The sequence below is a fragment of the Vulpes lagopus genome, chromosome 10, assembly GCF_018345385.1.
Source record: "Vulpes lagopus strain Blue_001 chromosome 10, ASM1834538v1, whole genome shotgun sequence".
In the NCBI taxonomy this organism is placed as follows: Eukaryota; Metazoa; Chordata; class Mammalia; order Carnivora; family Canidae; genus Vulpes; species Vulpes lagopus.
In genome coordinates, this window is record NC_054833.1 from 50,516,972 (window position 1) to 50,529,709 (window position 12,738).

General features: G+C 39.0%; 1 protein-coding gene across 6 annotated transcripts in view; it reads right to left on the minus strand.

Annotated features, from left to right (window-relative positions):
- ATM (ATM serine/threonine kinase) overlaps window positions 1-12,738 on the minus strand; it is a 117,144-nt gene that overhangs the window by 26,786 nt on the left and 77,620 nt on the right. For all 6 annotated transcript variants that reach the window (XM_041771453.1, XM_041771454.1, XM_041771457.1 and 3 more), the window contains 9 exons: window positions 12,341-12,493; window positions 9,439-9,526; window positions 6,986-7,074; window positions 6,784-6,886; window positions 6,110-6,258; window positions 4,613-4,717; window positions 2,816-2,935; window positions 1,568-1,802; window positions 905-1,072 (listed from right to left, as the gene is read on the minus strand). In XM_041771453.1, the coding sequence (XP_041627387.1) occupies window positions 905-1,072; window positions 1,568-1,802; window positions 2,816-2,935; window positions 4,613-4,717; window positions 6,110-6,258; window positions 6,784-6,886; window positions 6,986-7,074; window positions 9,439-9,526; window positions 12,341-12,493 (1,210 nt within the window). The remainder of the gene's footprint in view (window positions 1-904; window positions 1,073-1,567; window positions 1,803-2,815; window positions 2,936-4,612; window positions 4,718-6,109; window positions 6,259-6,783; window positions 6,887-6,985; window positions 7,075-9,438; window positions 9,527-12,340; window positions 12,494-12,738) is intronic.

Consider the following 12,738-nt stretch of genomic DNA (forward strand, 5'->3'; position numbering starts at 1 on the left):
TGAACACTCATATATGCTAGCACTTCACAAAGGCTTTGGGTATATTAGCTCATTTCAAGAGGTTCAAGGTTCAAGAACCCTATGAAATGAGAACTGTTAGTCTCCCTAATTCGCAGAGTTCAATGTTAATGCTGAGCATGGGTAACTGCACCCAGACTTCCTTCTGGCTACATCTGTGAGGCAACATTTAAGCATCATATGGTCAGCTATCAGTGCTCGGTGTAGTGATAAACTCTCTGATAATGGAGGATTATCATACGAGTGCCCAGTACAGAAACCACAGGAAGCTGAGAGTCACTAAGCAGCATGCATCAGAAGGACAGCATTGTGGGCACACCTTTAAACACCGCGCAAGTCCTGCAAATGCCTCTACTTTTCCATCATATGCTGGACACAGAGCTACAGAAGCTAACACATTTTCAGCAACCAGTAGGTAATGTTAGAGAAAATATCATACATTGTATGTCCTAAGTAGGTGGACTGACAATAATTCCCATTTGCTTTTCTTTTAATGTCTGTTCTCTCATGCATTTCCTCTATTTTTTTATGTCAAACTTATAGTAGCTTTCTCCCCCCACCACTCTCTAGTAGTCCTTTCATGTTTATTCCCACACACCCTTCTCCAATTCTACATAAAGTTAAAACAAAACAAAACAAAACAGCTTCATACTGGGATAAATCAAATTACCACAAGATTGATAGAATTATTATAAATAGAAAAAAAAAAAGAGTATTTTCTAAACTTCTTTTACAAATACTAATTTTCCAGGCTCTTACAATTTCTTGTTCATGGATCAATAATTTCAAGGCTTTCATAAAACTGTGGATTTATTAAAAATATTTTAAAGCACAGTAACTTTTTTATAACAGTAATTAATTTAGCCAATTAAAAAAAATAGTGAACCTGTGCACAACTGGCATCCAACTTCTTGATCATTTGCTTGAGAATACTTAGGGCAAGACTCTGCTCCTTTTTTGCCCAAAATACTTGTGCTTCCTCCAGCTGCCACTCAGAGACTCCACAACTTGCTGGATTATACTGTTTAATTTGAAATATTGCTCTTTCAGGGAGCTGAAATGAAAATGACATGAGAATAAATACTTTTACTACTACTACTACTACTACTACTACCTGAATAATCATGACAGCAGTAACTACCATTCATTGATGACTCTTTGGAAGAACTATCTTAAGCACATCTCTATCTGCCTCCTCCAGCCCAACTGTCTGTTTTCCCCATAAATACATAGATACATACAAGAATATGTTTGTGTGTGTGTTTGTAGACTATATAAACACTATATAAACTCACTGAACTGTTACCGATATAATAAGTTAGGTATGTTCTCATTTCAGAACTAGGAAACAGGCTTAGAGGAGGTAAATACCCTGTCCAAGGCTTAAACTTAAGTCTGATGCCAAAATGGAGAATCTTGAACAATTATGCAAAACAGTATTTTTATAATAATCTGTTTCTCAAGACATTTCTGTTTTACTCATGCTTTCTATTTTCTGCCATAAAAGGAAAGGTCATGGGTGAGACGACATGGTTCTGAATCCTTTTACCTGAGTGTTCTTGGCAGTTCGGGCCAGTATGGAAAGTTCTACAAGGTGCTTGGTAAGAATGTCCCTAAAACATTCTCTCTGGGAGTTCTCCATTTCCTTTTCCATCAGGATTTCCAAAATGACTGTGCGGAGAGCCATGATGGGCTCCTGGAAACTGAAATCACTGTCTTTGAGAAGCTGGGAGTGTTTCCGCCACTTTGTGTATACTTCGGATGGTTGCCTATCAGTGACTGATCTGAAAGTACAATCACAGAATTCATGCAAGCAAGGGAAAGGAGGAAAATAAGATCCCTATTATGCAGGTTCTATATTTAAGATATAATACAAAAGAGTTTTTACAGTAAGGACACTAGAAATTCAAAATGGTTTAAAAGAAGGACCAAAGTTTAGAAAGCTACAAAACCATCAGACCTCTGAAGGTCAGCACAGGGGCTACAGATGATGAACATTTTTAAAGACTGTCTTAAAAAGCAACATTTCTAAGTATATATTCTTCTGAAATGAGAACACATTCATCAAGTGTGTCATTCAGAACACGCCCTGTGGAAAAGCAGACATGTCAGCAAGGAAATGAAGTGAACTCCTGAATTTCTACTGTGCCCAACTAGGCACCGGGGGTGATTCTTTGCATAATGACAGTTGTTAAAGAAATCACAATTCAGTGAGAGACAATGCTGGCAACTGGCAAAGGTTTCACTTACCAACATTATATATTAAATGAAAAGAAAATGCACATTGTGGAATTAGTTTACATGGAAAGTCTGCTTCCCACACGTTACTGCCCAATCCCTCAGGACCACTGCACTGACAAAAATAGAGGGGACACAGGGACAGGAAGAAGACAAGGTGATGACTAGGAAGTGAAAGCTCCTTTAGGAAGCTTCTAGGTCAGCATGGCAGAAGGGACCTAAAACAACACTGATGCCACAGCAGTGCTGCAACAGAATGGGGGACCATGAGCTCTGGCATAAAATCATGAAAAAACAATTTTATCTGGGGTAGGACAGGGGAAGAGCCGTAAAGAAGAAAGCACAATGAAGCTAAATTTCAAAAACCTGTATTTTTACAATAAATATTTTTGAAAATGCTTATTTTAATAAAAGCACAGTGCATGAGGCTAATCAACTTCTATTTTCTAAGAGAAACAAACCTACAACTAGCTTCTTTCCTTATTTCTTAAGTGACTGCTGAGAGAGAAGAGCAGAGCTGCACCTGAGGGTGGGTTACGCAGCCGTCTGAACCACATACCTGGAGAGGAGCTGCCCGATGTTTTCGAGCTCCCCGATGGCCTGCAGCCTGCTGAGTGTGGGGTAGAGTGAGTACACAGACTCGAGGCCACCCTTGCACAGCTCTTCCACTTCCTTCACCCTGGTGGCAGCAAACACAAGACACTTGGGACACTTAGAGGTTTTCAGAAATATCACAGTTCAACCCTGCTGCTACAGAGTTCTTCTCCCTGGCTTTGCTGTTGACAGAGTGCCCCCGAAATTCACGAGCACCAGCACGACACGTGGGCACGGAAGCATCGTCTGGGCCGGAGGTTCATCCCACTCTCCCACTCCTGGCGGTTTAACCCACAGCACATTACTGGCTACCTAAGTTTTTTCACTTTCAGAATTATTCAGAAGCTTAAACAATACGTATGGAAAGAGCCTGACAAAATGGCTAGCACCTAATAAGCACTGAAATGGTAGTCAATCTTCCTGTAATAAAATACAGGATTTAACAGGTCAACAGGTTGTTTGTTTTTTTTTTAGGATTTTATTATTTATTCATGAGAGAAACACACACAGAGAGAGAGAGAGAGAGAGAGAGAGAGAGAGAGGCAGAGACACAGGCAGAGGGAGAAGCAGGCTCCCTGCAGGGAGCCCGATGTGGGACTCGATCCCGGGTCTCCAGGATCAGGCCCTGGGCTGAAGGCGGCGCTAAACTGCTGAGCCACCCGGGCTGCCCCAGCAACTACTGTTAAATAAAAAAGTGTCTTACATATGTTTAGCCTGTTACAGTTAAGTACCGTCTTGTGCATGATCTCATCTGTGCCTCATAACAAGCCTACATATCTGTAAGTCCGACCATTAGTCACCACTTTACAAAATGAACACTAATGCGAGGAGCTCAGCGCCACACAACTACTAGAGGAGACAGGATTAAAACTGCAAGAAGCGGACAGAGGCGGGAATCAACGAGACATCCTTAGGGTTCTGCATAAAGAGCTGAGCTTGTCCCAGTGGGAATTTTTTTTTTTTCTTAAAGATCTGGGGCAGCCCAGGTGGCTCAGCGGTTTAGCGCCGCCTTCAGCCCAGGGTGTGATCCTGGAGACCCGGGATCCAGTCCCACGTCGGGCTCCCTGCATGGGGCCTGCTTCTCCCTCTGCCTGTGTCTCTGCCTCTATCTCTCTCTCTGTGTCTCTCATGAATAAATAAATAAAATCTTTAAAAAAAAAAAAAAAGATCTGAACCATATGAACAAATAAAGGCATAACATTAAACAAAAAAAGTAACAATTTATGCAAGCACCTAACATACAAGCATGTTCCTACATCTAAAACAAAAATTGAAAGGTTTTATTGGTTCTTTCTTTCTATCTATCTATCTATCTATCTATCTATCTATCTATCTATATTTGACAAATGTATTAAAGGATTCTCTAATATAAAACATTGAAACACAGAGAATCCCTTTACAAGGAAGGGAAAACAACTGTTAAGATAGGCATACCCACAGCTCCTACAAAAACATTCCTTCAGAAGATAAAACTCATCTGAGCACTTACTTCTTAGATGTACAGCAGCTACAAAATTGTTAATCCCAAGATTTTGCCTCCCCCTTCTGTACCCCGAGAGCATGAACACTGATTGGCATGATTTATTACACTGTGAACTTGGTTTTTGAGAGGAGAATGGAAATAACAAAAAAACAGCCTGACCAAAGCCAACAAGTCCTTATCTCTTCATTACTAGGGCAAATCTTCACACTGAAATTATCAAGTTTTCAGAAAAGCAGCCATGAATTAAATGTTAAAATATAGTAACTCATTTTATAATACCTGGCATATCTGAGACTTTCATAAAATGTGGAGAATTCTCTATCTCTTAGAGACTGGAGAGCATTGTACAATGATTCATGGTAACTGGTTCCTTCTGTTCCTTTGCTGTGAGATAATTAAAATATAAGGGGAAAAATGGAATTATAAACAAAGAATCCTAAAATATCCACGTATAAATAGTTTCACTGAAAAAACAAAATTCGACAACTAAAATGAAAACTTCTCCATTTCTAGGAATTTTGTCAAGAAATACAAAGAATTTTGCAGATCATTTAAATTATTCAGGCAGAAGAAAGTAAACTTCTCAGATATTTTGCCTGGTTCTAACTATGCTATCTTCTTATTTAATGACTCTGTGAACACCGACTGTGTGCAGGCACTAGGCACCAGATTCCAGAGGGGAATCCATGAGTGGACAAGTCAGATAGGTCGTCCTTCTCATAGAGCTCTTGCTATGGTTTGGAGAAGATGGACAATAAATAAGAAAACTATTGGACAGTAATGACGACATGTGAAGAATTAAAAGAGGAACCAGAATTCTTGGGTGGCTACTCTGGATGAGTGGTCAGCAGAAGTCTGAGATGGGACACTGTTAAACTAGAATCTGAATGAAAGAAGCCACACGCATGGCAATCGGCAAAAAAACAAGATATATGTAAGGCCTTGAGGTGGAAACACATTGGCCTGCAGGAAGAACACAGAGGAAGCCCACGTGCCCATAATGTAGCCAGCAGAGGGAAGGATGGGATGCGGTGATTTATAGAGGCAAGCACGAATAGGCTCCTACAGTAAAATGCTGTAAAAATATGAGAGCAAATCTCTAATTTTACAGCAATCTAATGGTCTGAAATTTGAAAGACATTTCAATTAATGAAATTTTTTTCAATGAAGGCAATTCAACATATAGTTAATAGGATTTCATTTTTTGGTATTTTTGTCATCTATTTTGACATAAAAATTATTTTATTTTTACATAAAAGCAAAACCTTTTATTGGATGAGGCGTTTGGCTTTCCACTCAGAAAAAAAATGGTGACATTACATTTAGGTTATAAACAGTATCTTCCTGTGTTCCTGTTTCTTTTATAAAAGAAAACCTTTTATAAATAAAGCAATCTTCTGTGAACCATCCAGCCAGTAAAAGAGCAATGTGACTAACTAAAGAATCTGCAGCAGGGAGTGGGAAGGGAAAGGACTATATTTTTCTTGAATTTATAAACAAAAAGATGCTCATGAAAATATACATTTTAGACTGCTATTTTCAAGTACATCTTGGGGGTGGGAGCGGAGGTGCCCTGGCTAAGAGGAGGGTGAAACTGAAACGTAGGCATAGTCACTGCTTACTGCTGTCCTAGTCAAGCATTCAGGCGTGTCTACAGCTGACAGCATCTATAAAACATACAATACACAACCCGTTCCCCTCAGAGGGTGAGATTAAAAACTGTTTCCTGTTTACAACTAGAGAAATGGTAGTAAAAAATGTCTGGGTTCTTCCTACTTGACAGAAATGCAGTGCTCCCACTGCATGTTCCTCCACGCAGCTTGGTAGTGGAGCTCCTGTAGCTCGGCACAGCACTCCTTGTTTTCATGATCTAATCCTTTTAAATAGATGGAGAGAATATGGCAGAGACCCAAATTCTGCAAGGCCTAAGCAGTTTAAAAAAAAAAAAAAAGTTCAGTACTCAAAGGTAACAGAACTAGAGAAACAGCAATCAAACAGGAAAAGTAACTTTGATAACACATCACGAAAATCCCAAAACACAGTTTAGTATGCTCCCCCCAGAACACAAAGATGGAGCTCACAAGACCCTGCCACATGATGGGGGAATGGCTAAGGATAAAGAACATCAGTCAGGAGCACAAGGATGGCCCTTGGGCCCAACTCTAGCGCAAACCATGAGAACAGTTTACATGAGACCCATCCACCCCATGGCACACTGCACAGTGAAGAATGTCTTCTGCTGTCAGCTAACAAGACTGTGACCAACAAATCTACATGATCTTTTAGGTCAATGTTCCACCCAATTCAGTTGTGTGTCCCCCTCTGGAGGTTAGCCCAATGCCTGAAAAGCAGGTAACTTGCACTCTCACCTCTAGTGTGCCCCCACTGACACGTTAAAATCATGTCAGCACTCCACTAGTAGTGCTTCTCCAGAGCAGAAAATAACTCACCTGTATTATTCCTGCCTGGCGGGTTGATGAGGAGATTGCCGTCTCAAGGTCATAGGTCACCAGGGCTTTCCCCCACATTGCTTCATGTTCATATGTACGCAGTCTATAAAGAAAGATTTTCAAAATGCCTTTTAGTTTTACATGCACGTAACTCCTTCACAGACAGAATTACCACACCGTTATCTAGAAACACGCAATTTACCTAGTAAGGGGCTGTAACATTTTCCCTCCGCCACAGCCATACAGACTGTCTGGCTCTCCTATACTTCTGTAGATTTCTAAAAGCAGATCCTAAAAACACGGCAGCAACAAAAATGGGAGAGGAAAAATATCACTTTATGAATTTAGCAAATGGGAAATTTTATCATTACCAACATGTATCTCCTAACTCTGTTATAAAAGTAAAAGACAGTGATACCAAAATATAAAGTTTTGAACACAACAAACTGATTCCAGAGAACAGAATGACTGACTCCCCTGAAAAGAACTGCTCACAATTTCATGAATTTAAATAAGAAAGCAATCCCAATCTATCGGACTTTTAACACATACAAAAATAATCATGTGAGTCAGAAGAGCTGGCTCAGTCAGAGGAGCATGTGACTCTTGATCTGAGGGTGATGAGTTCAAGCCCTATGATGGATATACAGATTACCTAAAAATAAAATCTTAAAACAAAAACATTAAATGAATCCCTGTCAAAATACTACAGCATTTTTCCCAGAACTAGAATATACAACCCTAAAATCTGTATGGATTCACAAAAGACTGAGAATTAAAAAAAAAAAAAAACAGTAAAAACAAAAACAAATAATACTATTAACGACTAAAACTGTACATGGGAAATGATGTCTGCCAAATCTGACTCCTGAAAACTGAAGTAGTAAAATAAAGGTCACGAATTTTTCTTTGAAAGAAAACTCAAAATTGCATTGTATTACAATTGATAAAATGTGGTATGGATAAAGAAGTGGCTTACTGACTCAAATCTTTGTTGTAAAGTTTGCACAAAATCGATTGTTTAAAATCATCTCAGTAAAATAAAAATGAAAATAGAAAACAAGAGAAAATGGGGTTGCCTGGGGGGCTCAGTCAGTTAAGCATGCAACTCTTGGTCTCAGCTTAGGTCTTGATCTCAGGGTCATGAGTTCAAGCCCAGCATTGAGCTCCACAATGGGCATGGAGCTGAAAAGAAAAGAAAGAAAAGAAAAGAAAGAAAAGAAAAGAAAAGAAAAAAGAAAAAGCTAGAAACTTTTGCAGAGAAAACCAGACAAGAGCTTTATTAATAGTGCTTGCTCTGGGAGATACTTACTACATACAAATTCACCAATACTGGCATAATTCTATACTTCTAATTCAACTGTTTATATTCACAAACATCAAACTGAGCCCTTGGTGTTGGAACATTCAGGACCCAAGCCTCATACAGTGTCTTAACACAGGAAATACTCTAAGAACTCAGGCAAGACTATAAAAAAGCAAAAAGGGAAAAGAGAAAGGAGAATGGGACAAACCCAGAGAGGACACACCTCACACAAGGTATGGCTGAGGGTGCTAAATGTTCACAAAACATCAGGGAAGACGCTGGAGGGAAGGTGACCCTCTACTAGTCACCTGAAGTTTGGGAGGGTGGGGAGAGCCTTAGCAAGTGCTGCCTGAGGGAGCCTGGAAGGTCCTTCACAAAGTCTGGCTGTGAAGGGAAGGGAGGCCAGAAAGGGGGGATGGAAGAGAACACAGGGCAGAGGGAAATGACTTTGTGTTTGTCTGAAGGGGGATGATTTTATTTTGTCTTCAGGAGGCTTCATACCCAACATGGGACGTGAATTCATGACCACGAGATTGAGAGCTGCATGTTCCAGCGACCGAGTCAGTGGGCGCCCCTGAGGGGGTGATTCTCAAAGGAGTGTGGAAACCTGTGTACACACTCAGAGGAGTGCAGCGCAGTAAAGAACTAATTCTGAGAAAGAGTTCATAAAAATGAAACCATCTAGTCCAGAAAGGACCATCTGGACTAAAAAGAGGAGGTATTTGGGGGAACAGACGCAGAGAGACTTCCATATCTGATGGGGAAGGTGGTGGGACCTCTTCTCTCTGTCCCCTGTTTTCTTCAAGAAACAAGCAGGAAGAGATAAGCAGGGCTTCAGGCAAAGCAGAAGGGCTGACACAAGTCATTTCAGAGGAATGAGCTGACCAGAGATTCAGTGAGGGTGGACATTCAGAGATTTACAGAAGAAGCCATCTGCCCTAAGATGTGACATGCAAGAGACAAGTAAACAAATGAATATATTATGATTACGAATGTTAAATGCTATAAAGAAAATCAACAGGCTACTGTGGCAGAAAAGATACGGTATAAATTTACCCCATGAGATAGGTGGTTTTACTTCCAATTTGCAGATAAAGGAACTCAAGGTTGTAAGTAATTTTGTGCAAGATTTTACAACTAAGTGGCAGAGTAAGTTAATAAGTTACAACTAAGTCTGTCTGCTACTCCAAGGTCTAACCTTCAAACCATGAACTTAAGGTATATGACACTCAGTCTAAATAGTAATGTCACTTTGAAAATCAAATGACATCTCTATAATCTCAGTAACAAAATAATAATCCAAAATATAAAATAAATAGTATCACAAATAATAATGTCTCTATATTTACCTGTAAACTTATTCCAGTTTCTTCTTTACTTTTTTCACTCAAACTAGAAATAGCTGTATTCTGGCTTGCTTCTTCAAACGTAAGACTTCTGTTTGTAACAAGAGCACTTCTTTTAATGAGAATCTACTATTTTGAAGCTTGTTAATATATACTATAGATAGACTTGGATGGGAAAAAAAACTAACCAAGGTCACAGTTAAAACATAATGAACCATTTACTCTAAATTATATGACTTACACCTAGAATAGAAAAAAAATTGTATTACTTTCTTGAAGGAGATCAAATTTTAATGACAGTCTGATATAAGGGAAGGCCACATGGCTTCTGTTCTAAATGTTCTGACAGTGTTCTTACCTGAAGTTCAACCTCATTCATAATCACGGGCACACAAATAAAGACCACACAAGATACCACTTAACACCTGATAAACTGGCAAAAAATTAAGAAGTCTAATAATACTGTGTTGAGAAAGAAGCGCATCAGTGGGATCTACCCACACCCAAGATTATAAAACTAGTAAGTGACAGGATGAAAACTCGGATTTGTAGACTCCAAGACCTTAGCTTTAAACCATGCATTTATATAGAGGACATTCTGTCCCGTAAGTAATTTTAACTCAGAAATCATGCCTATGGACAGTTTATGACAATAATAATCCAAAGTATAAAATACATCTTATCATGGGTAATAGTGATTCCATTATTACCTATCACCTTATTTCTGTTTGGCTCCCTTCCTTAAACGTAAGGATTTCCACTGGTCTACTTCCTCATAAACTACATTTCTGAGAAGTATGCAAATTGGTATAACCGTGTTAAAAGCCAATTTGGCACTATCTTTTAGGAGGCTAAAATTTTGCATATCCTGCAACCCAGTAATTTTATACTTAAGTATATACCATCAGGAAATGAGCAAATGAACTGTAGTGTGTCCTCCCCCTAGAACGTTAAGTGGCAGTGACAAATTCATGAAGTACAGCCACACACAGCATAAGTATTACAAAAATATCGAGCAGAAAAACAAGTCATAGAAAAGTACACATATAATTTGTCATAAAGCTCAAAAATAAGGAAAATAAACTCTATTTATGGGTTCATGCTCCTATGATAAAAATTCCATCCAACAAACAATGAACACAAAACACAAGGTAGCATCACCCACTGGAGGGGAGCACAGAGCGCAGAGTGCCAAAACAGCACGGACAACATCCAACCTTCCCATGTGGATGGGACAGTTTCCTTATTGGCAAGTTATGCAGAAAAAGTTTTCAGAGGAAAAGTGGAAAGTAGGGGGACAGTCCTGGGGGTTATGACTCTGCCAGTCCAAGTCTCTTCACCCTACAGGCAAAAAAACAAGCCGTCGGACCCGAGCTGTCACTGCCTCACGGATCAGGAGCACTAAAATGACGCTGTCAGTGAACACTTCTCAGCTAAATCTGTTTCGCAGAGTTTGGGATTTCTTTCTAAAAAATTATGGACACTAACCTGAAAAATCTCATCTGTTCCCAGCAGTAAGTTAATAAATAAAACTGTAGGATACCTAACACAGTTACTGAAAAAACCAGCGTTCCCTACCCCCAATCCAGCTCATCTGTGTGCCCTTCCTTTGCCATCAGGAACCTGAGGGAAAAACAACAAAACCAAACAGCAAGCCCTATTTGTCAAGGACTCATTCCTAATGTTAACCAAAATAAAATCCAGGCTCACCTGCTTATTAAACAAGCACTTTTGCAAAAATGTGCCAAATTCCATACAATCATCTATCTGTAAATTAAGGTGATTTTATTTACGCTCAAAGAAGAGCTCAGTTACTCACTCCTAAATAGTACAAAATACTATACTGTGAAACCAAGATACTGAAACACATTTAGATCATAATTACTATACAGATCCTGACTCAAATTTTAAGTCTCTAAGAAATAAGCAATAATCAATTCCTTACTCATTACACACTTAAAGAACAGAACTGTCTTCATATAAAGTCTATAATGATTGTGAACGTGATCAATTACATGTTACACACAGTACCTACACATTATAGGTTTTTGTTTTCAGTTGGAAAGCAGAAATTAAATACGAAGCCAGAGAGTTAAGAAATCGGCTCAGGTACACTAATTTATTCATATCTGGAGCAGAATTTGAAAACTGGCTCCCGGTTTTCCATAGTCTAAGAACCACACTGCTTCCAGGTTAAGGACAATCCAGAGTAGAAACTCTAAGTAACAAGTAAGAGAAATGTAGCAATACTATACAACTTTGTTCTTTCAATTCTGTAATATGAATCATTTTGTAGTTGGAAAATGAGGCTAACAACAAAAATAAACAATAGGCCATGTCAAATGAGCATGATCTGAGGAAGGCAGTTGGGATAATGCAGTATTTTTACTCTAGGACAACACCTGCTTGGCTCTTAAAAGAGTTCTAACTCAGAGGAAAAGCTAATTAAATTAGTAGAAACAGGGAGATAGCAAAGTAATCAAAGTGACCTAGTCACAGAAACAAATCAGTTACATTACTTTACAAACAAGTAAAATGGATCTTGAATAAGCAGGGGTATTGGTAAAATGAACTTCAGTGAAATTGGGGAATCACTGATGAGAAAACTATCTTTGATCACTTATAGTAAGTTCCCGATGCTGTGGGGAATACGGAGAGAAGGGTCTCTGTCCCTCAGGAGTTGGCTATCTGAGAATTTCCACAATTCTTAAATAATAAACATCTCTATTTTATTTCAGAGCATAATTACTTATTTCTTTTAAAATATTATCATTTCACTTTAAAAGACTTTTCTCTCTGAGATGTCTTTCAAATGAAGGACTGGGAGCAAAACAAACTATATACTTTAACTGAAACAAGGTCAACATCAATTTAGAAAACCAAAGGTATGCATCCCATTCATTACCTTTTGTCTTCTTCCATGCTTTTCTTATCTGCGTAGATTTCTGCATAGAACAATGCTGTAAAGTGAGCGGCACAGGACTGAGCTACCTTAGCAACTTCTAGATAATTCAACTCCAGCCAGAAAGCATCATCGAAAACTGTTCCTATGGAAGGTCTAAAGAAAAATGTAACATCCAGTCATTACAACTTCACTGTCAGAGAAAAGTCTGCTGCTCTAGAACACAGTGGTATCAAGTGCTGGTTAAAAAGAAATTACATTCAAATCACCAGAACTCACATGTCCCCAGTATACAGCTCTCACCTTCTCAGACACTGTGGCTGAAGAGCCCTATTTCTGACGGTTCATGGATCACACACCATGAAAGCAATGGGGCATCAGCTCACACAAATGTGGGGCTC